The 23,590-nt window shown below is 37.7% G+C and overlaps 3 protein-coding genes and 1 pseudogene across 7 annotated transcripts; 3 read left to right on the forward strand and 1 right to left on the reverse strand.

Moving 5' to 3' along the window:
- Window positions 1-694: 694 nt before the first annotated feature.
- BSK2 (BR-signaling kinase 2) lies at window positions 695-6,369 on the reverse strand. 4 transcript variants are annotated; one of them, XM_021439690.2, is made up of 9 exons: window positions 5,787-6,369; window positions 5,341-5,691; window positions 5,074-5,207; window positions 4,405-4,510; window positions 4,126-4,211; window positions 3,101-3,289; window positions 2,832-2,990; window positions 2,411-2,524; window positions 695-2,099 (listed from the first exon to the last, which is right to left on the reverse strand). In XM_021439690.2, the coding sequence occupies exons 1-9, from the start codon at window positions 6,256-6,258 to the stop codon at window positions 1,848-1,850; spliced, it is 1,863 nt and encodes a 620-aa protein (XP_021295365.1). In that variant the 5' UTR covers window positions 6,259-6,369; the 3' UTR covers window positions 695-1,847. The 4 variants fall into 4 exon arrangements, with proteins under 4 accessions (XP_021295365.1, XP_089641131.1, XP_089641132.1 ...); XM_089785005.1 differs by lacking the exon at window positions 5,787-6,369 and having other exon boundaries at window positions 5,341-5,659; XM_089785006.1 differs by lacking the exon at window positions 5,787-6,369 and having other exon boundaries at window positions 5,382-5,520.
- Window positions 6,370-13,253: 6,884 nt separating this feature from the next.
- LOC110425297 (protein NRT1/ PTR FAMILY 7.3 pseudogene) lies at window positions 13,254-15,114 on the forward strand (annotated as a pseudogene). Its single transcript, XR_016351786.1, has 3 exons — window positions 13,254-13,481; window positions 13,612-14,171; window positions 14,322-15,114. The product of XR_016351786.1 is annotated as a protein NRT1/ PTR FAMILY 7.3 pseudogene (transcript).
- An 838-nt stretch (window positions 15,115-15,952) lies between these two features.
- Window positions 15,953-18,624, forward strand: LOC110425100 (NADH dehydrogenase ubiquinone 1 alpha subcomplex assembly factor-like protein (DUF498/DUF598)). Its single transcript, XM_021439904.2, has 5 exons — window positions 15,953-16,173; window positions 16,311-16,427; window positions 16,835-16,869; window positions 17,509-17,609; window positions 18,230-18,624. The coding sequence occupies exons 1-5, from the start codon at window positions 15,998-16,000 to the stop codon at window positions 18,314-18,316; spliced, it is 516 nt and encodes a 171-aa protein (XP_021295579.1). The 5' UTR covers window positions 15,953-15,997; the 3' UTR covers window positions 18,317-18,624.
- A 348-nt stretch (window positions 18,625-18,972) lies between these two features.
- On the forward strand, window positions 18,973-23,539 carry LOC110425099 (Phosphoribosyltransferase family protein). Its single transcript, XM_021439903.2, has 9 exons — window positions 18,973-19,444; window positions 19,558-19,737; window positions 19,868-20,116; window positions 20,672-20,815; window positions 21,190-21,357; window positions 21,804-21,873; window positions 22,059-22,140; window positions 22,766-22,925; window positions 23,264-23,539. Exons 1-9 carry the CDS (start codon window positions 19,352-19,354, stop codon window positions 23,300-23,302), a joined length of 1,185 nt encoding a protein of 394 aa, XP_021295578.1. The 5' UTR covers window positions 18,973-19,351; the 3' UTR covers window positions 23,303-23,539.
- Window positions 23,540-23,590: the final 51 nt, after the last annotated feature.

Raw genomic sequence — 23,590 nt, forward strand, 5'->3', positions numbered from 1 at the left:
TACAAAGAGAATTACGAACTTTTAAACATGTACAGAAGATTCAGTCAATGAAATGATTCTAATTTTCAAAATTTTAGAAAGAAAAAAAAACATATACAGAAGGGAATCCAAGCAGTTGAAGGAAACGAGTTGATTTAGCGAATGCAGGAGAATGAGGAAGAGATCTAGAGTTGGGGCGTGGCTGCATGCAATCTTTGCAGTAAAAAAGGGTTCAATGCACACAACACAGACCCACATATGTTCCTATGAGAAAACTGCTCACCAATGTTATTTTGAGAATTTGTCTAAGTTTCATCAGAGAAAGTCGAGGAAAAACTATCCTGCAAATAAATCTAAAGAAGCAGTAAACAGCAGCAGCACAAAGGCCTTAGAAATGCAGCGGCAGCATATCTTAACAAAGCACTGTCAGTCACACATCTGGATTCCCTGTGAGTTAAACCGCCTGGTCTTTCAAAATCAATGGAAAAACTTGAAATTTTCAGAGTGGACATGACAAATTTCACATAAAAGACTGGTTCCAAAAATTGTGAATCTCTTACTCGTATCGTTTCTTAGTACTCTTTATAACAATGTTTCGTAAAACTTGGTTATGGGCTGATTAGAATAAGGAATATAACATCTTTTCTGTTGCCTGTATTAGCTATGAGAAAGACAAAAGCTTAAAGTCAAACGGGAAAAACAAGAAGCTTTGGAATTAAAATTAAAATCATAGATAGATCCATTAAATTGAATTCTGCAGAGGTCTACAAAACCCAGAATTCAGGAGGCGAAATTCTAACAGAAAAGAACGCCTAAAGAAACGAATAAAAATGGACATTAAGCTGCAAAGAAATAAATAATAGTAGTTGAAAACAAAGCAAGGATGAAAAGAAAGTAGCGACGGGCGGATGAGGTCTGGAAGAAACGAAATGGAAAAGAGATTGAGCAAAGATGGAGGAACTGACTTATTTTCTTCCTTGTCCGCTTCTGTCTATTGCCTATGACTCCCACTGTTATTATTCCCTCTCCATTTTATTTTCCTTTCCTTATAACACAGTAAAAATTTTTACTCCTCGCTCCGTATTCTCATCCCAGCAGGGGTGTCTAAATGGCACAACGCTGCCACCCCTACGGAGTTAATCTAGGCTTTCCTCGGAAGTTATCAGTTACCGCTTATTGCTACTGTTTTGATACTCCTTGAGAACGTCGTGCTTCAATCATCTTTCCGTCCTAACAAAATATTCTCGTCTTTTCCTCCGATTTGCAATTCTAGAATGTATCTCAAGTAAAAACTATAGACCCAATGCTTTCTTTCTCCTTTTTGGGTTTAACATAACAATGCTCTCTTAAGTAATGCCAACCCCATGAATTAAAATAAAGTTGCTTCTCTTTTTTATCTATGCTGGCTGGCTGGCTGGCTGGCTGGTTCTGTTAAATCACCATGAAAAATGAAATAATCACAACATCATCCTAATTTGGCCTCCCAATAACGTTGTGCGCCATCTGATGTTAAATCTTAACCGCCCAACCTCACTCTCATGTTTTCCCTTTTCATACACCATACCCACCCTTCGATTCATAATGACAATAGCTCATACGAAAAGTTGCACCAAAAAACCAGCACCACCAGTATCAAAGTCATTGGTCAGTTACTACTCTAATTGTTTCTTCATGTTTAGTATCCTTTATACATTTCTCTATGTCAAACTATTCTTTAACATAATAAAACAACTCTTGACTCAAAATAGTCCTCACACACACACTTCCTTTCTGCTACCATCTTCTTCCAAGCTTTCAGCAGCGCGACAATATGCATGGGGAAAAGAATCCAGAAAGAATTACCACCTAAAAGCTTAAAACATTGCTGCTTAGACACGCCAGCCATTCTGCTTCTTTGCCTCAAATGAGGCTCCATCATTCAGCATGTCTTGCGCATCAGTTTCCATTCCAAGCTTGGAGAGGGCAAGAGCTTGCATGTAGAAGGCAGTGGGCCATTCGGGCAAGCACACCTGAGCCTGCATGGCATCTCTCAAGGCAAATTCTGGTTGACCAATCATCAAGAATGAGAGGGCTCTTCTCACAAATACGGTACCAGAAGGAACAGACATCATCGATACCAACTGCATTCAGGGGAAAAAATGAACCAACTTTTAACACAAAACACAGTGCCAATAGAGAGAGATCAAACTAGAGCAAGTCCATAATACCCAAAGCAAATATAAAGCCTTATTTTGGGTAGTTAAAGAGAACATGGAATAGCTATTTAACATATCAGCAGGTTGAACTGCCTTTTGGAAATTCAACAAAGGCCAATTTATATTTTTCCAAACAAAAGAAAAAAAATACAAAATTTCTAACTTATTTTTGAACAAAACATCCCAGGCATCAAGCTTGTGAATTGTAAATAAATCCACAAGAGAAATAAAGGTACCTTCGAGTAGTAATCAATAGCATTTTTAAAATCTTTGTCTCTAAATGCAATATCCCCAAATTTCTTTGTATTCAACATATCTTGAACCTGTTGTGTCCACTCTTGGAATGACAGCTTCATCAATAACACAGTGGCAGCAAATTAGATCATGAGAGAAAGAGAGAGATGAAATGAAACCATGCATAGCCAATGATATCAGAACAACCACAATTTCTGTGCTGATAAGAGAAAACACCCCAGGGAGACAACACATGCAAATTCATTTCAATAAATTCCTATACAATTAAATTAACAAAACCAATAGAAACCAACAACTTAAGTCCTTACAGATTCTCAAGAAATGCCTACTACTTCTGTCTGTTTTTCAGGCTCAATCACAGAACATTTTGTATCATTGAGAAGTAAGATAGCCATAACCCACCTCATTTTCTGCACCTTCTTCATCTCTATAACCAGTTTTAAGCAAGATATCATGCACTGCAGTAAGATCCATCCTAGCACATGCCTTTCCAAGTGCAGAAAGCATAGTTGGCAACAGTGATGGGGTTCTTGATAGACCCATTAGAACATGTGATGCAACCTACAGAAAAGCAATGTGAACCTATTAACTTAGTGGGGTTTAAGATGCATCCATATGTCACACACTTCAAAATTGAAACAGTGGTCACTTCAATGACTTGAAAATTTCACCTCTTTCTGCTTTTGAAGAGGTACCACTGCTGAAAGGAGGAATTTAATATCAGGTCGATCTCTAGCCTCGTACTGAAGACATTTTGAAGCCAATTCAACCAATTCGCTGGCATCTTCATTAGCATATTGTCCTTCCAGAGAAGAATCCATTAACAACAATAAATTCTTTCCTCTTATCAAGTCCAATGCCTAGAGAATCAACAGTGATGCAATAGTGTTAAAACCAAAGTACACAACATTGACTGCAGATGAAGTTGTAGCATTCTCAGAAGCTTACAAGAACAAAGACCAAAACAAACGAATGAGCAGAATGTCACCATTCACCATTCACCAAAAAAGAAGACCAAAATCAAAACGTCACAGCCCCAAAGTAAGGCTTGCCCAAGAAAAAGATATACAAGAGCAGGTACCATCCTTCAAACAGCGTAAGAGTCACCTGATTTAGTGTCTGTTTGAGCCTCATACATATAATATTTCCATTTTTTTTCCTTGACCGATCTTAATGGAACATAGCTGAAACTCACTACCAAATACATGGAGGTCCAGGTATATGATGTTATCCACAGGACTGTTTCAGAATAGAAAAGTAAATATTAAAGACTTTTACTTTAGGACATTTTGAATTCTGCTAACATTTTACAGATTTTCCATGACTTTCTAAGCCTCCCAACATTAACAACTTCCTGTACAGCTTGGCAGGAGGTCTTAATCGCTTAATTAATTAAACAAGCTCCAAAATGTACAAAAAAAATCACCAAAAGCCTCAGTTCCAGGTACTTCTTAGATGAACAGCATCATCATTGAATTCCAATCCTAAGGTCAATTTTCAAAGGGACACTTTCTAAGAAACTCCAAATAGATTCATCCAAATTCTACCAGAAAAGCAAATTTTCATCACTAATAACTTAATGAGAGATATTATCAAGGAAAAAATAAAGAACGAAAAAGTTATCTATAAAGAACTAAATAAGAAATCAAGGAACACATTGGAGGGCAACCAAATTAATTTGGATAACGTATCATACATGGCTGGGAGGAATATGCTTTCCACTTAAGAGATCCAAAAGAACAGTTCCATAACTGTAAATAACACTCTCAGGGATGACCCTGCCTGCAGAGTTGAACATTCAAATAATCAGCAGTGAACAAATATCCATTCAGTAATTAAATGCCTTACATTCCAAAAGGGCTATAAAATGTCTATTCTTTCTCATTTTAAGATTAACAAAGAACAACAAATTAGTTTGTTAAAGTTCAAAATCCTAGTAGTCCATAGGTGAACAAGTGAAATCAGAAGAATATACCTGTCCTCAAAAACTCCGGAGGAGTATAAGCCAAATTAGTACTGTAACTTTTTCCATCTCGGCTATTTTTCATCAATCCAAAACTAGACAATCGAGGATCACCATCCTGGCAATAAATGAAATTAAAAGCAGAAAATAAACAGGACAGTTCAATGTCAATGCAGGCAACTGGTCTGTCTCTAGATGCAAGTCATAAACATGAAGCACATATCGATCTAAACTTTTACATGGCAATTTAATACTTTTGAAGACAGGCCATATTTCTATTTTGGCAATGCTACTCTCTATATTCCTCTATCCTGCTCAAACAATCAACTTAGAGATTTCCCAAACCCACACCGCAAGGCCCTTGCCAGGCGAGAAGTGGCCATCCATTAAAAGGCTCTCCAATGAGAATGGGTTTAAATTCTAAAGAAATAATACCATTTTTCACCCACTACGAAAAGAAACTGGCACATATCATAAAGTCCAAAAGATTCAAACATTGAACTATACAGAATGCTGAGAATAAATGGATACAACAACGATGAAACTAGTCCCAACCTGAACTAGAGTAACAGTAATCAAGGTGTCATTCAACCTCCTCTTGAATGAGCCCTATTTACTAAAGCCATGGAAGCACAGTTAAGATAAATATTGTAGTAGAACTAGGGAATGAGCAAAGCGTACCTCATCGAAAAGAACTCTGTAAGCATTTAAATCGTGATAAATTTTACGGTTTTCAGCGTTGCAGTGATCAAGGGCTTGTGCAATATGGTACGCAACTCTGAGGCGCATTTCCCATGGCAAAGGCTGTTTTTCCCCTGCATTATTCATGTTTCACACATAAATAAAGCAAGCAGTGAATGATGGTGTTTTTCTTTTAAAGAAAAACATCAAGAAAGAAAATTTTAGAAAGGAGCAAAGACAAAAACAAAAAAAAGGAAAAAGACGTGCAGTGGAAAAGATGCTTAGAGAGGGTATCATTAGGCATATACTCAGCGACCAACAAGCGCTCGTCTCCCTCGGCGCAACAGCCAATCAAATTGACCAATCTCTTGTGGCGGACTTTTCCAACCCCAGCAGCTTCGTTAACGAACTGGTGAGGATCAGGCCAAGACTGCCTCGAGAATCGCTTAATGGCCACCACTCGATTGTTCTTCAGCTGCCCTCTGTACACCACATTCGGAGCCTTCTCTCCGCTCTCTGAAACTATCAGCTCACTGATGAATCCGTTGGTCGCCGCCCGCAGCTCCGCCAGACCGAACTCCTTGAATGCGGGCAATGACAACTGCTCCCCGTCCCCATCTGATAATTAATGATAATAATAGAAAAACATCATCAGCAAATAAATGGTATGGGCAAATGAAAATGTTTAATCTCTAGGAAGAGAGAAAAGAAACCTAGATCTGGGTTCGTTTGAGGAGGAGGAGGAGGATCTTGATCAGGGGATGGAAGATGGGTGGTTTTGGACTGAAAGCAGCCCATCACTGTTGGTCTGCCTTTGTTCACATATAATAGGATAAGCAAGAGCAGCAGGAGCAGGAGGACTCCAGTGTAGAGTATAGAGTAAGTGTGGTATAGTATAGTAGGAACTTGGAACAAGACTTGAGAGTGTGGGGAGGCAGGACTGAGGGGTGGGAACAAAGAAGGTTGACCAAAATAAGGTGGTGAATGAGGGGTTCGAAGTGAATACTTTTTTCCTTCTTGTTTGTTGTGAATTGAAAGAAGAATAGTAACTCCAACTGTGAGTTTTTGATGTGATAATATAAAATAGGGTTTTTTGTATAAATAATAGCTCCGAGGAAGGATTTTTGGTAACATTACGTAATAATAATAATAATAATAATAAAAGCATAAATTAGTGGAGAGCATGAACAGACGAGCAGGGGGCGTGGGGACTGACTGACTACCGGGCAACACAAACACACGGCAGAGTAATTCGACTAACTCAAACAAGAAGAGTGATGAGAGAAGTGGTCACATGACGTGCTGATCGGCAGCACGTGAGGTGCGTAGAGACATATTCTTTATTATTTATGGTTGGGGATAGTTACTGCAGCACAGTACAGTACAGGGTTTGAGTAAGTAAATACCTTGGCGGAGCCTCCCATCCCATCCCATTCGTTTTCTTTTTCTTTTGGCTACTTCCAGAAGAAAGAGAGAGGTGTGGTGTTGCCATTCTGCAAAATCTCACTTTCCCCAAAAGCCGCTGCCATTTGCCTTGCCCTTCTCTACCAGCTTTTCATTTCATCATCAAGTGGATTCTCTTCTTTTCTTCTTGTTGCCTGTGGGTACAAATAACAAAAAGCCTAACTACTATATTTATGAGGTGGGCCAGGGCCACCCAAAAGTATCCGCTTCTTTCCAGTACTGGAGTGGGCTTGCTCCCTTGGACACTACATCCATCCAAAACAGGCCTAGTTGTCATAGTGGGTCTGCCTCCTTCCATTGAAAAACAAAGCAACAGCATCAAACGTTTCGATGGGTTATGCCTATGCCCTGAACAAAAACCATAAACCAAAAACCAAAAACCAAAAAATATGCGTAACGCCTGCCTAACCAAATTCATCCTACCTATCACTGTATATATATCTGCATCCCCTGGTGGCCGCCTTGTATTCGTAATGAAAGAGAGGCAAAACAGAATGACTTGGTGTACTTGTGTTTGCTCATGACATGAGGTATTGTTATATTAGAATATGAGCACGAGCTTATCTCTTCCTTATTCCCATTGTTTGTGAAACATATTTTAATTGAAGAGATAGGTCCTGAAAAAGATGCTTGGCGTGAAGCTCATGTATTGTAAAATTCAACGTGGTAATCGCAATAAGGCTTTTTTAAAGTTGTAGCTAAGCTAGTAGTCAACCGATGCTTTTCCAAGAAAGCGGACGCAAGCAAGAAAACAAGGAGAAAGCTATGGTATAGGGTATACCTTAGGTTTGAAAAGCTTTCCACTTGCTGATTAGGCTGCCGTAAATGTCAAATTAGCTGATAAGCAAGCTTTGCATGAGATATTTCAGTGTGCTTATTCACGCAGATCACATGTGGCCACTTGTCAGTTTAGGCATTGATAAGCGACAGGAAATAAGCCGTGCTGCAATTGAATACGTGCTGGTGCTTTTAACGTATGGACTATGGAAAGCCAAGTTGGACACAAAGTCTAAACCTACCCATTTGGAGGCTTTCTTTCTTGCCCCGAAAAGGCACCACAAAGCCAGCCAGGGCAGAGCCATCACTATTGTTCACTTGCACTGTGCAAATGTTAGTTACCCTGTCTGTCTTGTAGCTTATCTTTAATTACTTTGCGTTACCATACGAACTCCTTCAACTTGCAAGATTTTTATACTTAATTCCACTTGTTCTCACTGGAATTTTGTTCCCATTTGAGTTAGATATGCAAGTGACATCTAGCTGGATTCATGAATCCTGTTTCACCTATTGGAGTTGAAACCTTATTACAAAACAAAAATTAAAAAACAAATATCTTCTAATGTTGGATGTTCAAATTAAAAGGAACCACATATATAGTTACATAAAGGTTTTTGTAATTCAGCTTTCACGCCCCACCCATGTCTAGTCTTCTAGGCATTTGGCATACCTAATTACTTGGGTGGACAAATCTAATAATCCTTTCGGCAGTCTGCTAATTACAACTTGATCACATTTAATATATATATTTACGGTAAATCAATCATATTTATTTATTGATTATATACTTACCTTAAGGAAAAATTATCCATATTCACTTTACAACGAAATAAGTTGAATATTTAGCCACAAAGATATAGTTTCTCATGAGGCCATATATATTCTTGTAACAATCATAAACTTTTTTCATATACATATGGATATTACAACCTAACTACCAATTAATAATACTTATTACCTAACAGTTATCTATGTATTTAATTTGTTTGGTAATGGTTAGGTAATTATTAAATAAATCTCGGTTAGGTAATTAATATAATAATTCGACATTCATTGTATCAAATTAATTAGGTAATATATTCTTTTATTAAATAAAGTTTGGTTTAAATGACTTTGAGTTATTGATCAATAAATGAGAAATTGTCAGGCAATAGAAATAAACACAAATGAGGACCTATGGCCATTGAAATTTTAGTACCACGCACTAGAGTAAAGAAAATATATATGACCATTGATTATATATATTTTTTTGGGGACATACCATTGATCATAATTTGAGTGGTTGATATTAATTGAGAAAGTAGTCGTGTATATACTCAAAACTTGTGATTGTGGTAATGTCACGTCCAAAATTTCGTGGTAATTCCTAACTCAATGGGATCATTAATTAATTCGTAAAATATGCTCAAATAGACATACATGGCATACAATATAAGTTACACTCACCACCAACAAATCATAAGAATAAATTTCTTAGTTTAAAGACTTTTAAAATTTAATAATGATATTTGACCCACATGTCCATTTGTATATCTTAATTCAAAGAGTTGGGTTTGAATTATCTTTCCCTAAAAATTGTATCTTACATGAAAAAAAATTTATAAAGATATTAATGAAGCTATTTACAATCAAATTTGTTTACATTTAGAGGAGATTTATCAAATTAAATGTTGTTTCTAATGAGACATTTTAAGCGATAGGATTTGATATTTTAATCTAAAGATTTTAGTTGTTTTTTTATCAGTAGGATTTTAATTTGACTCTTAGGATGGAATGGAATGGAAGGGTTTATGGGTATAAAATATTTACCTCCCTTTATAAAATAGAATTCTTCTCTATTAGGAAATAAAAGATTAATTCTATAAGGACTCTAATTTTTTTTAGTAGGCTATTAAACCTATATATATAATCTATTTGAAACCAAAATCATTAATTTGGGGGTTTTTACTGAGGTATTTAATTCATAATATAATTTTGGTGATTTTTGAAAATATAGACCCAATTACGTACATGGATTTATTGTATTCCTCTTTTATAAATAATCAACAAAAAGAATGATGCCTATATAAACCCTACACCCTAAATCTTAAAATTATTAAATTTTAACAATACACGTAGGTACATGTACATATATATAGATATATATATATATATTGAGTTTCAAAACCTATTATTTAATTTAGAATATTCCAACAAAATACATTAAGTTTAATGTTATTTGCATGGGAATATCGTCTCTTTGAGTCCTAGCAAAAAAGAGAGTGAAGCTTGAGGGACAGAGTTTCTGTGTGATACTTCCTACGTAGTAGGCTGAGGCTCGCTTTATCGCCATAAAGGTCATTGATGTATGTTTGCACTGTTTGCCTGGTTCTGCATCTGCAGCAAGTCATGTAAAACATTTGTTTTGATATTCAAGGTGCCGCAGGAACTTGCAGCTAGTTATTAGCAAGCAAAAAAAAAAACCCATCACGCATGGAACCAACTCGGAAAGCAAGCTTATGAATATGCAAGGCCTTAATTACTTTATATTTGGAAATATCGTGCTTAATTAGTCACAAGTGGTCGGATCGTGAGTCTAGTCAGCTGATCAACATCAAACAACAGCATCGATCCCTGCCAAGATCTCAGTCTAATAAGCAAATTATTTTAATATGATACCCCGCTCTCTCTCTAGATTAATGTTTTACTAGTGCTAGTAGTAATTAATTATAATAATGCATGGAATAAAGTCATCAGAAAGAAACTGGACATACTGGGCTGCTGCACAATGTCGTGGTATGCAGAATTCCTTTTAGCTGACTCATGGATGCCTTCTCCGGTGCTGGAGCCTGGAGCGGACTGCTGCAGATGGGTATGAAATTGCTGACCAACTTGTTGAAATTTGAAACTTGAATGTGGTCGTGCAGTCTAACCTGCACATGAAAGGTAAGCGAACAAGAGAAGGAAAATTAAAGTATAGATATAGCGTCCACATGCGTTGCATCAATGTTGTCTACTCAACGTCTATAGATAGCTTGTCCCTTTTTCCACGTCATAACATCATATATATCACGTCTTAATCATTACAATTGTTGATCCGTTTCTTGATTCTAAGCGTATTTATCTTAATGTAAGCTTTGGTTGGCTGGAGATCAGCTTTTTTACATCATTAGTGAATCCTCTGGCTATCAACAGTGGCCCAGCTATGAATGCTTTTCTTCAACTTTTCTTGCAAAAGTCTTGCATAATTCGAGGAGCAAAATTGTTACGTAGCTAGGATATGGTCCATCGAAGAGAAAAAACGTGATTTTCTTTGATTTGACGTCCTGGAAATGTGGCAAAAAGTTGTCCAAGAAACACCCTTCACTAGATACATTTGTGTATACTCGAATGATGGTCCCAAATAATATCTTTGCCTATACTCCATTTCCCTGTTAATGAGGCCAGAAACTTGAAAAGGCTGCTAATAAATCAGCAATTGTCAAATTTCCCTTGGAAAAGAAGCCGAGAAGAAATTGAACAAATATTTGTTTTGGTGATTGACTTGATTCTGAACACCAATAAACCCCTCGAGGGCCCTACAATAATCAGATGCATAAAGAGCATGTCTCTCAATCAACAAAAAAAAAAAGAAAAAAGCAGTGCGAATCTTTCAAACATGTCAATATCAGACAGCTTAGTCACAACCAGCACCCCCACGGGAAAGTGATTATGATTCTCTAGCTCATTGTCATGATTGATGGGTGTGAAGCTGGCGCGTCAATTGGCCCATCCATCACTATGCCCAGCAATATCACGACTTCTTTCTCCTCGCCCATCTAGCCTGTTGCTTCCCAGCGCTTTTGCTTTCCTTTTCATTCCTAATTTCGTACTGACACGTGGGCCATCTTTGTTTGTTCACCCATGATATGTCAGCCGTCCATTAAATGCTGCTGCCTCTATATAAACATCGCCCACCCGCCGGTGGCCATTGCCTTCAAACTGTTCTTCTCTTCCTGGTCTGGCCTTTTAGTCTCTTCTCCCAATCTTGTTTTACTTACTAGTTTGAGATAGTTAGTATTCGTTTTTGTGAGTTGGCATCCATGGCTTGTCTAAATAACATTTGCAAAGAGGTTGGTGATTTTTTCTTTCTTCTTTTGGTCATCCCGCATCAGCAAGCTGCTAGATCATGATAGAAGCGGATGACCCTTGGCGGAAGGCCTTTTCATGAGGGGGTTTCTGCTAATATTTTATCTATATGAAATGGGGTCCTCTATTTTAGTACCATTTCTGTTGATGTTATTTCTTCCCGCAAGCTAGCGAACCTCACACCATATATATATCACACAAGAATAGCATAAAGCTGTGCTGCGTGCCATGAGATATTTGCTATGCCTTGGGATTTGCTTTCGCCTTTTCACCTTTCCTATATTCTCGTATAATCTGCGTTTCTAGGGTCGGAGACAACAAATGAAAGAAAACAAAAGGATCAAAAGATTTTTCTTTCGTTCTTTCTTTTTTCTGTATACTACTACTATGTGATAACCATATGTTATTTATATATTTAATAGGTAGATATAACTTGTTTATTCGTGCAAGAAAGGGTATAATTTAACAGATATATATAGGATATGAAACGCAGAGTCCACTAAATCAAAACAGTGTCAATTTTGTACTAAAATGAGATGTTCTGGCTTGAAGCCGGTGGTTTGCGTATCTTCTTCTTGTTTCATTTTAACTAGTAACGATTCGATACATATGGTGGCATTGGATTTCCACTAGTTAATTAGTATTAGGATTTGTTTGTCCTGGACGAAGAAGGAAATTTCTATTTTCCCTCTTTTTAGAACAAAATTTTGGAGTATAGTCAGAGAAAGTTTATAATTTGAAGCACCCTATATATGGATGATTATAGAAAATAGATTATACACTTGATCAAAATAAGCTTTCAACAAGAAGATTTTAAATATTTCTACGGTTGTGATTTATTAAAGTGCTTAACTAACTAGTTGAGAAAATAGATGCTCGTGTATATGTTAGGCACTATTCAGTATCTCCATGTTATCGTGGAACTGTTTACGGTCATACAAAATAGTTTTTCTTGAATACTGCGACTTTTGTCTTAGGCTGCTAGACTGTGTTGCATCTACATCGCAAGGAATTAATTGGTTCCAGGTCCAGCAAAGAATAAAAGAAAAGTCCTCTTGGATCAGAATTTTAACACCATTATTTTTAATTTACGAACTAGATCTCTAAACACAGGGAATCAAGCTCATTAATTAATTCTTAGTTCAATAAAGAATTGTCGGACATTATTATTCTACGTCTAGCATCTTCTTTCAATTTTCTTTTTTATTATTATTATCCTTAAAATTACAGATAATGAAGCTGTTATACGTTTAAATTATCAGGTGAGCATGAGAGAAGAGATGATAAAGGACAGAGAGTCATATACCTTAGATGGAGCTGTGGATCGACATGTGTCCTGATCGATCGGACTGGTGCATATCCAACATACGGAACTTGACTTGAGCATTCTACTTCTAGGTAAACCTCCAACTTACACTGCAGTTAGAGAGGTACATACATGCATGTTATGTATGAACCAACTTCTCCTTGTAGAATTGTTGGAATATTGGTACTACTATTTTTATTTTATTCTAAAAGAGTTTTGAGAGTACACTCAGTTAACATGGCTTCTGTACATTGAAAATATTAATTAATACTAGAAATAAGTTTGTGCCTAGAAGTTTCTTGTATGCAAAGCATTTTTCATATTGGATAGTCAACAAATTACACTTTGAACACCGGTTTAGCACTTGTGTTCTGTTCCCCTTACCACACCAATATCGACTTGCCTACTGGGTTTTTTTTCACATGGTGTACATGATCCTTTTATTTTTGCCTCACATCATCACATGTTTATTATCCAACATTCCTTCTTCCCCCAATCAAATCTCTAATTCCTTCAATTCAAACTATTTCCATCAGTTAATCAAGGGCTGGCAACATTGGCATTCTTTGGAGTTGGGGTCAACCTGGTGTTATTCTTAACGAGGGTGCTGGGCCAGGACAACGCGGAAGCTGCAAACAACGTCAGCAAATGGACTGGGACGGTCTACATTTTCTCTTTGCTTGGTGCCTTTCTTAGTGACTCTTACTGGGGAAGGTACAAGACTTGTGCCATATTCCAGGCTGTCTTTGTTGTTGTAAGTTACAAACAACATCTCTCATCTCTCTCATGTACATGCATACGTAGTACTTATTCTTTGTCCATACAGTAGAAAATTGAAATTCAATTGTAGATTCCTTGCTAATGCAAGTTTTGTTTCAACACAGGGTTTGGCGTTGTTATCGGTTTCAACCTCTGTATTCTTACTCAAGCCTAGCGGCTGTGGTGATGAAGACACTCCATGCGGATCTCACTCCGCTTTCCAGATCGTGTTCTTCTACTTTGCCATATACCTCGTAGCCCTTGGGAACGGAGGTTACCAGCCTAACATCGCCACTTTTGGGGCTGATCAGTTTGATGAGGAAGACCCCAAAGAAGGGCACTCAAAAATAGCCTTCTTCAGCTACTTTTACTTGGCTTGAACCTTGGATCACTCTTTTCAAACACCATATTGGGCTATTTTGAGGATCAGGGCATGTGGGTACTTGGATTTTGGGCATCCGCTGCCTCTGCCTTTGTGGCGTTAGTCCTGTTTCTGATCGGGACACCCAGGTATAGACACTTCAAACCTACGGGCAACCCTCTCTCAAGGTTTTGCCAAGTATTGGTTGCTGCAACAAGAAAATGGAAGGTTCAGATGACACGGAGGAGAGAATTTGTTTGAAGTGGAAAAAAATGAATCTGCCACGAATGGGGCTAGAAAGATACTCCACACAGAAGGCTTCAGGTAGGTTCATCTGCTCTCTCTATCTTCTGCAAAATTGTTCACGTGCTTTCTTCTAAATACTAGTCAAAAATTCTCGCGAGTCTAATTAGATTAGATCAACTTGATCGTAAGATAACTTTGTTAACATTGTGTTCATATTCATTTTTCCAGGTTTTTGGATAGAGCAGCAATTATGACACCCAGGGATTATGCTGATGGGCAAGAGAAAAATATCGATGGTCGCAATCCATGGTCACTCTGCACGGTAACACCAGTTGAAGAAGTCAAATGCATACTGAGACTCCTCCCAATATGGCTATGCACCATACTCTACTCTGTGGTTTTCACTCAAATGGCATCACTCTTTGTAGAACAAGGAGCTGCCATGAAAACTACAATTTCAAACTTCCACATCCCAGCGGCGAGCATGTCTAGTTTTGACATACTCAGTGTGGCAACATTCATTTTCATTTACAGGCGAGTTCTTGACCCTATTGTTGCAAGAATAAAGACAAAACCAAAAGGCCTCACCCAGTCCAGAGGATGGGGATTGGCCTTGTTATAGCTATACTGGCAATGGTCTCAGCTGGAATTGTAGAGCTTTTCAGATTAAAGCACGCAAACAAAGATTGCCCGAGCTGTGAAAATGCCAGCTCTTTGAGCATATTCTGGCAAGTTCCTCAGTATATGCTTATAGGAGCATCTGAGGTCTTCATGTATGTTGGTCAATTAGAGTTCTTTAACGGGCAGGCACCAGATGGGTTAAAGAGCTTTGGAAGTGCACTTTGCATGACATCCATATCACTGGGGAATTACGTGAGTAGCTTGCTAGTGACAATTGTTATGAAAATATCTACAAGAGATGAAATGCCTGGATGGATCCCAGGAAACCTCAACAGAGGCCATCTAGACAGATTTTATTTCCTGTTAGCAGCTTTGACAACAGCTGATCTAGTGGTGTACATAATTTGCGCCAAGTGGTATAAATATATTAAGTTCGAAGAAAGGAGTGGAGAAGATAATAGCAATGATAGGCAGGCAGCAGCAGAGCTTAAAGTTTAAGGAGTATGTTTGGTCAATGGTGTCATGGTGTTTGCTTGCGCTGGACTGTTTTGAAGATCAATGCCATGTTAATTGTGTTGTGATATAAATAAAGCACAAGAAAAGGACTGTGGATTGTGGAAGAAAAGAAGTCGTTCGGCTTCTGCGATGAAACTGGAGAAATTAATGGCCTTTTTCATTTCTCTATGTCGAGCATTGAGCATTATTATTATAATTATAAAAGACAAGAGTTCATGAGTGGCAACCTGCAGCAGCAGATATAGATATGTTCACATTCATATTCTACTTTTTATTTCCTTTTCCTGGCCTGTGGCCGCTAGCTTAATGTATTCATAATTGTACCCTATGCTATTCATCTATAACTAGTACATTTTTTGCTGCAAATTGTAGTCGTAATCAAAAGCAAGTTATGGCTTAAGCTACTAAATTGCCCTTGAGCAAATTAATCTGTTTCTCTTGGTTAAATTCGACCCATTTAAAAATCATGATTGAAATTAATGTGATAAAAACTTATTCTTCCAACACAAAATCATATCATAGCTTGAAAACACAAAAGCTCCAAGGTTTTTTCCAAGCGAAAACTTTTTTCCGGACACAAAAACACTCGTGAAGCAAGGGAACGGACTAGTTACTCGCAACAAAAGAAAACATTAAAACGGGGTCGTTGCCTTGCCTTCACTTGTGGCTGTGGGGTTGGGCTTGGCCTATGGGTAGCCCGCTAAAAGTTGAGGCTTTTGAAAGCCTTCAGCCTTGGGAGAGGCCGGGGCAGAGGAATATTGAACAAGATGGCGGCGAGAGGCAGAGCACTGGAAACGCTGCCCAAGCTGATCAGAAGCCTGAGGAAGGACTCACCCTCTTCAATCCGGCGTCAGCCCTTGCCATCCCTCAGACGCGCTTTTTCTCTCTACGATCAAATCAATCTCATCGATAATGTCCCCGAAGACCAGCTTCGTTTCCAAGGGTATATCTTCTTCCTATTCTCGTTAATTTTATATCAGCTAACATCAAATCTAACTTCTTTTTTCCAACACTGACCTTAAATTTCATCTGGGTGTTCCCCCCGGCGCCCCTCCTTTGTTTTTTGCGTTGATGTGGCAGATATACCGACACAGGATTCACTGTGAATGGTGTCAACTATGAAGGCAGCTTGCTTTGTGTGGGAAATTTGCTCACTTCTTGGGGTCCCAATAAGTTTTCTCAAATTACTCCCGACAGGTATTGGCTTCCCTAATTGTGCTTCAATGCTTTTCTGCTGTGCTTACTTAATCTAAAATTTTGTATGTCTCTTATACTAGGTATTGCTAAAATCCTTCTTGCTTGCACTCTCCAATCACGTTTTCTGTTCACTTTACCCATTCCCTGGTGGTTATCATTTTTCCCACTATGTGCAAGGCCAGTACCAAATAATAGTTTTCGAACTATAGTCTTACAGTGAAACTAAATTTAAATAATCCTTTTCTTCAAAAGCTTCAGCTTTTCCGTCCCCTAATCAAAATGATTAGTGCCATGTCTGTATTGTGCACAAGCTTCAGCTGGCTAACAATTTATCTGCTGGAACAATGAAATATTGCAACTTTAGAGCACCTATATCTCACGTTATATCTTTATTGTTCTTTGTGCAGCTTATCCATCTTCCAAATCATACGACCTATTCCAGGTGAGACTACAAGAAGATGAAATTTGATGCTTAATAGAGAATATCAATGATGCATCCCCTGGGGTCAATCATCTTGTGGACCTAATATAAGTTGCATGGCACTTAGAGTTTAGGTATATCACTCAGGTATTAAAATAGAAATATTAAGGCAAAGATGCATACATAGCCATTAGCCTCTTGTTGGGCACCTGTCCTTCACAGTTAGAGTGGCCGATGTTTAACTGTCAAAAGCAGTTCGGTCTCTCTATCAGACTTTTTCAGCTTTTGTATTTATGAGCCATCACCTGTGACATCTATAGGTTATGGCTGATATTTTTTTATTTTAGGAATAATTATAGTTAGTTCATGATAACATTTTGTCCTGAGGCCAGATCTCTTGTAATGGTTTAACTAGGACATGTTCCTTGCAGCACTGCACTTCTGTTTTTAGCATTCCAGTAGTATCACATGCTGCTATGCAAAGTGCTATTTCTCGAGAACAAACAATGCTGAGTATGATTGCCGGGCAGAGTTAGACAAAGAAATAAGCTTGTTTATGCATGTGTTCTGTTTGTTCGTTTCTGCTATTTTTGGTTCTCATGGAGCATTTCTCTCTTTGCCTCTCTTCTTATTCTTTTTTTTTTTAATTTTTTTTGGTAGAAATCTTGATTCTTGGCTGTGGAAGGAACATTGAACCGGTAGATCCTGAACTCAGGCACTTCATCCGATCTACTGGCATGAAGTTGGAAGCTCTAGACTCGGTATTATCATTTTCATTGCAGTATTGTAGTTGCTACTGAGTTTGACAAATTTAATTTTGGCATTTGATAGTTTTTATTTGCTTTAATATCATATGCCTGTGTGACTAATTTCCTACATGGCAGGGGTTGGACCTCCCCTCCTCTCTTGGTCAATCTATGGCCAACCCTTACATACTTGAGGCTGAATTAAATTACTAAGCTATGTGTTGTTTTGCAGATTTGAATTAAATTCCTAACCTAAACTTTAAGTCATCAAATTATAGGCCTTCTCATTTGCAAGAAGGCTGAGAGGTTGCACTCTTCCTTTCTTTCGTACAAACCTTATTTCTGTGGAGGTTAAGAGACTGAGTTTCAGCACTAGTTTCTCAATTACTTTTCCACCTTCAATGTGCCTGCTTTAAGCATCAAGAGCTCTTTTATATTCATTCATTAGAATTCCACGTACATATATGTGCTTGTATTTTGTGTTTGACTTCTGTCTGTCTATTTGCTGTCTTGATTAATGCATGTGCATAAATGCTGTTTGCTGATGCTTGTTTAATGGTGAAATTAGAAGCACCAAAAGGAACCAACTTTGACCATTATCTCCGGGGCTTAATATTTTGTTTCTCCTGTTGCAGAGAAATGCTGCATCTACTTATAACATACTGACTGAGGAAGGTAGAATTGTGGCTGCGGCGCTGCTCCCATATGGAGTTTCTTCATGAATCTTGCAACTTCTGATTTTACAATGGAGGGTTTAAATTGTGTCAGAGCTGACAATTAAAGGTCTGAAGGGTTTACCCTGGGTTCAAAGTGATACACGGTGGTTGGCTTTGCAGCAGTTTCTATTTGGTGCCTGTGTTTTTTTTGTTGTTCTTTTCCCCCAAGTTCTTGGAAGAGGGCGGAGGCTGTGAACCCCCTGATAGTGACATAAATGTTAGTTGCTTATGATTTGTCGAGACCTAAAAGTGAAGCCATTCTGAGTTGTGGACGGCTAGCTAATAGAAGTAATGCTTCAGGCAGTTGAACGTGATCGTGACTTATATGCATCTTGGTATGAGGAAGGAACCTTTGTTACTTCCATGATAAAATATATTATTTTGATGGGTTTCCATGTGAAATGTATTAGTTGCGTCCTTGGATTTTTTTTATCTTGGGAAAGACTGTCATTACGAGAGGTATGATCGGGCTGAACATTTGTGCTACTTATTTATCGTGGTAAACTGTCAAGTCGGGGGAATTTGCAAGTTTTCGGCTTTTAGTTTGGATTTACCGCGGAATAGACAAACTTTGTTAGATGTATGATAGAGAAGGAAAAACAAAAATGAAAATCAGGAACTTGATTGATTTGAAGAGGGTAATAATCTTGGTTCTTGACACAGTTTGTACCCAAAGAAAGAATCTTTACACAGGATAGGAAAATCAGGGGAAAAAAATAAATAATGGTGATTAAAACATGTGCTGAGCTCGTTACACTCATACATGCTCTCTGAACCCGTAAATAATTCTTTGACAGCTTCAAGAGTGAAGACGTAGAGGGCTCGGGGATCCGTTAAATGTTTTGATTGTGAAAAGAAAAGGACTTTTTTGGGTTCAAGTTCAAATGCCTACCAAAAATAAAATATCTTCTAAGTCGTAGTATTAAGCCTCTGCCGAGCACTAGAGCCACACCGACAACAATAGGAACAGGCGACAGTTGAATAGAAGATGGAGAAGAGCGTCTGAAACCCTAAAAAAAGACCAGAAACCAGGTTGAATGCATGGCCTCATCTCTGCTCTGCTCTTCCACTTCATCACTCTCTCCCGCTACTCTCTTCAAGACTCACCCTCTCTTCCCTCTCCGACACCGCTTCGTGAGTTCCCTTTTTCTTTTATTTGCTGTTAATTCAAAACCTTTTTCTTTTTTGAATTTGTTATGAATATCCCGCTAAGCTAAATCCTGGGCTTTTTGTTTGCGGTGTTTTAGAGATGTAATGTGGTCGAGCCGTTGAAGTTCGACAATGGAAAGCCTTTCTTTCCTCTCCTCACCACAGACCCTGCATTGCCCACCTTTTTGTCTTCAAATTCCCATTTGGAAAGCTCTATCAACAAAAACGACACAAGGCTCCGTATATTTTCTGGCACTGCTAACGCTGCTCTAGCTCAGGTTTTGATTTTGTTCTGCTATATGATAATATACTTTTAAACAACTTTCTTTCAGATTGTTCGGCTATCTTAAATCTATAACCTATTTATGTTTATGTAATTTTTGATATTTCTATTTCTGTATTGGATAGGAAATCGCGTGCTATATGGGTCTGGAGCTTGGGAAAATCAAGATAAAGCGTTTTGCTGATGGTGAGATTTATGTTCAGTTGCAAGAGAGTGTAAGAGGGTGTGACGTGTACCTGGTGCAACCCACTTGTCCTCCTGCCAATGAGAATCTTATGGAGCTTCTCATTATGGTTGATGCTTGTCGAAGGGCTTCTGCTAAGAATATTACTGCTGTCATTCCCTATTTTGGCTATGCCAGGGCTGATAGAAAGGTATCTCTTCCCCAACTATGCACAATTATTAGAATTCTGCTGCAATCTTTTGCTTGCTTTCAATACTTCTGGAATGCTTGATCAAATGGAATTTAGTACCAAATATCCAGTTGAAGTATTGTTAATTCCATTAGTTGGAATCATTTCATTCATGTGATAAAATTCTCTTTATTTTTGGCTTAAAAACGTTGAATCTATGTCGTTTTGTATTGTTCTAAGCAAGGGAAGTTAATCTAATTCTCTTGATTTATATTCATCCAAACAAGCTAATTGAGGTATGAAATGGATTTAGTTGAATTATTTCCCTTGGAATTTGGTTCTTCAGGTTCAAAACGTTGGCTTTTTAGAATTTCCAAATATCCATTAAAACCATGAAGTCGCTGGATTTAGAAAAGCTAAAAAGAAAAGAAAGGATACCGTTGCCAAGTATGAAGCTTTTGAAGTCTTAAATATGGCAAAGGGACAGCTATAATAATAACTATATTCTGCACATGCGCTCTTCGTTGAACACATAAATATTGCTTGAATGGTTACGTTTGTCCACTGTTCTTCCAGACCCAAGGGCGTGAATCTATTGCTGCCAAACTCGTAGCAAATTTGATTACTGAAGCTGGTGCAAACCGTGTTCTTGCTTGTGATCTTCATTCTGGGCAATCCATGGGTTACTTTGATATCCCTGTGGATCATGTTTATGGTCAGGTAATTACCTTATATATATCCCTTCAATATTTTGTTTTTAGAGGTAATAAATCTATATTACATATAAGCATGAAGTACAAATATTGGAGTATGGTACAAGAATCTGAATTAGAATTCCTTTTCGAAAAAAAAAAAATCTGAATTAGAATTTATTTCAAATTACTTTAGTACTTAAGAAAAGCTTAAAATATAATCTTCCCATCATCAGTTGCTTTATATTCATATTTTGTTTTTGACATTAACTTATGAGTTGTTGCTGCAAAAGCTTTATCCATGCTCTATCAGCTCCTCTTGCATGCTGGTCTATTCTGTGTCAGCAACATTTGCTATATAAACTTTTTGCTCATTATGAATATTTCTGTCTGCAATGCCAGCCTGTGATTCTTGATTATCTTGCTAGCAAGACAATATGTTCCGATGATTTGGTGGTAGTCTCACCAGATGTTGGTGGTGTTGCCAGAGCTCGTGCTTTTGCCAAAAAATTATCTGATGCACCTCTTGCAATTGTTGATAAAAGGCGCCATGGGCATAATGTTGCAGAGGTGAGATCTACTTCATTTTGGGTGTGGTGTTGTGCTTCCTATTTGTATAGGACAGGGTATCGTTTCTCTTTTTTGAATATGTCTTGATTGATCAAGATTTCAATGTTTGGGGTGAAAAGAACGTGATGGATAGAAATGTGAATAATCATGAACTCAAAGGAAATGGAGTAGAGAGCAATATAGAGGGTGTAAGGCAGGTTAATATCATTTCAATAGATGATAGATATTAACCAATTGAAATCATGTAATGTAGTGGCTGTGCACTGGCTATGTACGTGGAAAAATTATTTAAAACTGATTAAATAACACTCTTCTATTCCAATGTCTATTTCATTCTCATGCTTGATCCTTTTATTTCTTCCACTCTTTCTCATCACCTGTTTTCATCTGTAAAGTAATACTATGTATTCTCAATTTGAACTCGACTTACAACTATTATCTTGTAGGTGATGAATTTAATTGGTGATGTGAAAGGAAAGGTAGCAGTTATGGTGGATGACATGATTGACACGGCTGGTGAGTTATGTATTATCTCTTTATCCTTTGGGAAAAATGTGATTCAGATGATAATTTGTTGTGTGCTAGAATCAGGATATATCGGCCATGCTATATAATATTTTCTGCTTTATCTAGTGTTAACATGTGAATGGTAGTTATTGATTCCTTAGTAAATGTTAATTATTGGGTTGTGGGCTTCACAGGGACTATTGCTAAAGGTGCAGCTCTATTGCATCAAGAAGGGGCACGGGAAGTGTATGCATGCAGTACGCATGCCGTCTTTAGGTATCTGGATTGTTAATGGCTCATGGATGCCTGGTAGTTTTATTGCATAGTGTGAAAATCTGGTCAGCAGAAGTTGTTTCGTTTTAATTACATATTTGAGCAATTTCACCTTGTGCAGGGGTTTCCACATATCTTAAAAGTTTGAGTTTATCCTGAATGTTCTTGTAGCTATTTTAGGAAGTTAGTTCCCCTCAAAACTGTTAAAGTTTGCGATTTATTAATGAGCTTTGTTTGAAATGCTATGAAGGCAATTGATGCTTAAGCAACCAAATGGTAAAAGAAGTGATGATCTTTTTTGACAGTAATAGAAGTCTAACTGAGTGTCTGGAATAAATCTGGCACCAGGCTGTTAAAAGCACTGAATGACTTCCATTCTGAGTTCCTTCGCATGCATTTATCACAATGAAATCCGACTGACTGTTGGAGATCACAAGTACCTATATGCTCTCCACAGAGGGTGATATTGGTTGCTTTTTTGTACTCATTGCAAAAGCCTTTTAGATGAAGTCATAAGTCGCTGTTTTACTGCATTCTGTTGTATGTATGTCTTTGATAAAGACTGCTATATCCAATGGTACTATTAAATGCTCATCATGCTCATCCGTTTGTTTGTATGGTTACACAGTCCTCCAGCAATAGAGAGGTTGTCAAGTGGTCTTTTCCAAGAAGTAATCATAACAAACACCATACCAGTGTCTGAGCAGAACTATTTTCCTCAGTTGACAGTTCTCTCTGTGGCAAACCTTCTGGGAGAGACGATATGGCGTGTTCATGATGACTGCTCTGTGAGTGAATCATTTTAATAATGATCGACAATTAAATTTGTTCTTTCTACGAAAGTAGAAAAATGAGATTATTTCATCTCTGCCTTAGTTCATGAGGTGTTGATTTGTTGCAAATATGTTTTTTTTTTTTTATGTTCTTTATGAGCTTTGATGCATTTATGTTTCCGGGATCGGCTGCATCATAGATTATATTTCTAAAGATAGGCAGAGGGATTCTTAGAAAGTTATGATCTTTCATAGATGTCACCTAATCAGGGGTTTTTAATTCTGATTTTTATCTAGTTTGGGCAATGTGGAGTGTGGAGAGTTGATTAATTTGATCTCATTGTGATTGGCAGGGAGGGTTCGAACCCTATTCAACATTGGGCATTGATTGATTTCTCAACTTGATGAGAGTTGCCTGGGAATCATTGTGTTGTGTATCTGGTGCAGAGGGGTAGTCTCTTTTGATCCACACTTGGTCATTTGGAGCAAGGAGTGTGTTTTTTCCATTTCATTTTGTGGGATCTCATGATTCTTATTTCCTTTTCCTTGTTATGTTTTTGTAAATAGTTCAATTTGGTTTAAAAAAGGGGGTAATAAAAATGATTGACTTTTATAACGTTAATAGTAAAGGATTGTGAAAACCTGCTGCAACTCCGTTGACAATATAATTACCTCTCTAC

Source organism: Theobroma umbraticum, unplaced genomic scaffold, assembly GCF_002168275.2.
Source record: "Theobroma umbraticum cultivar Fairchild unplaced genomic scaffold, ASM216827v3 scaffold_81.0, whole genome shotgun sequence".
Classification (NCBI taxonomy): Eukaryota; Viridiplantae; Streptophyta; class Magnoliopsida; order Malvales; family Malvaceae; genus Theobroma; species Theobroma umbraticum.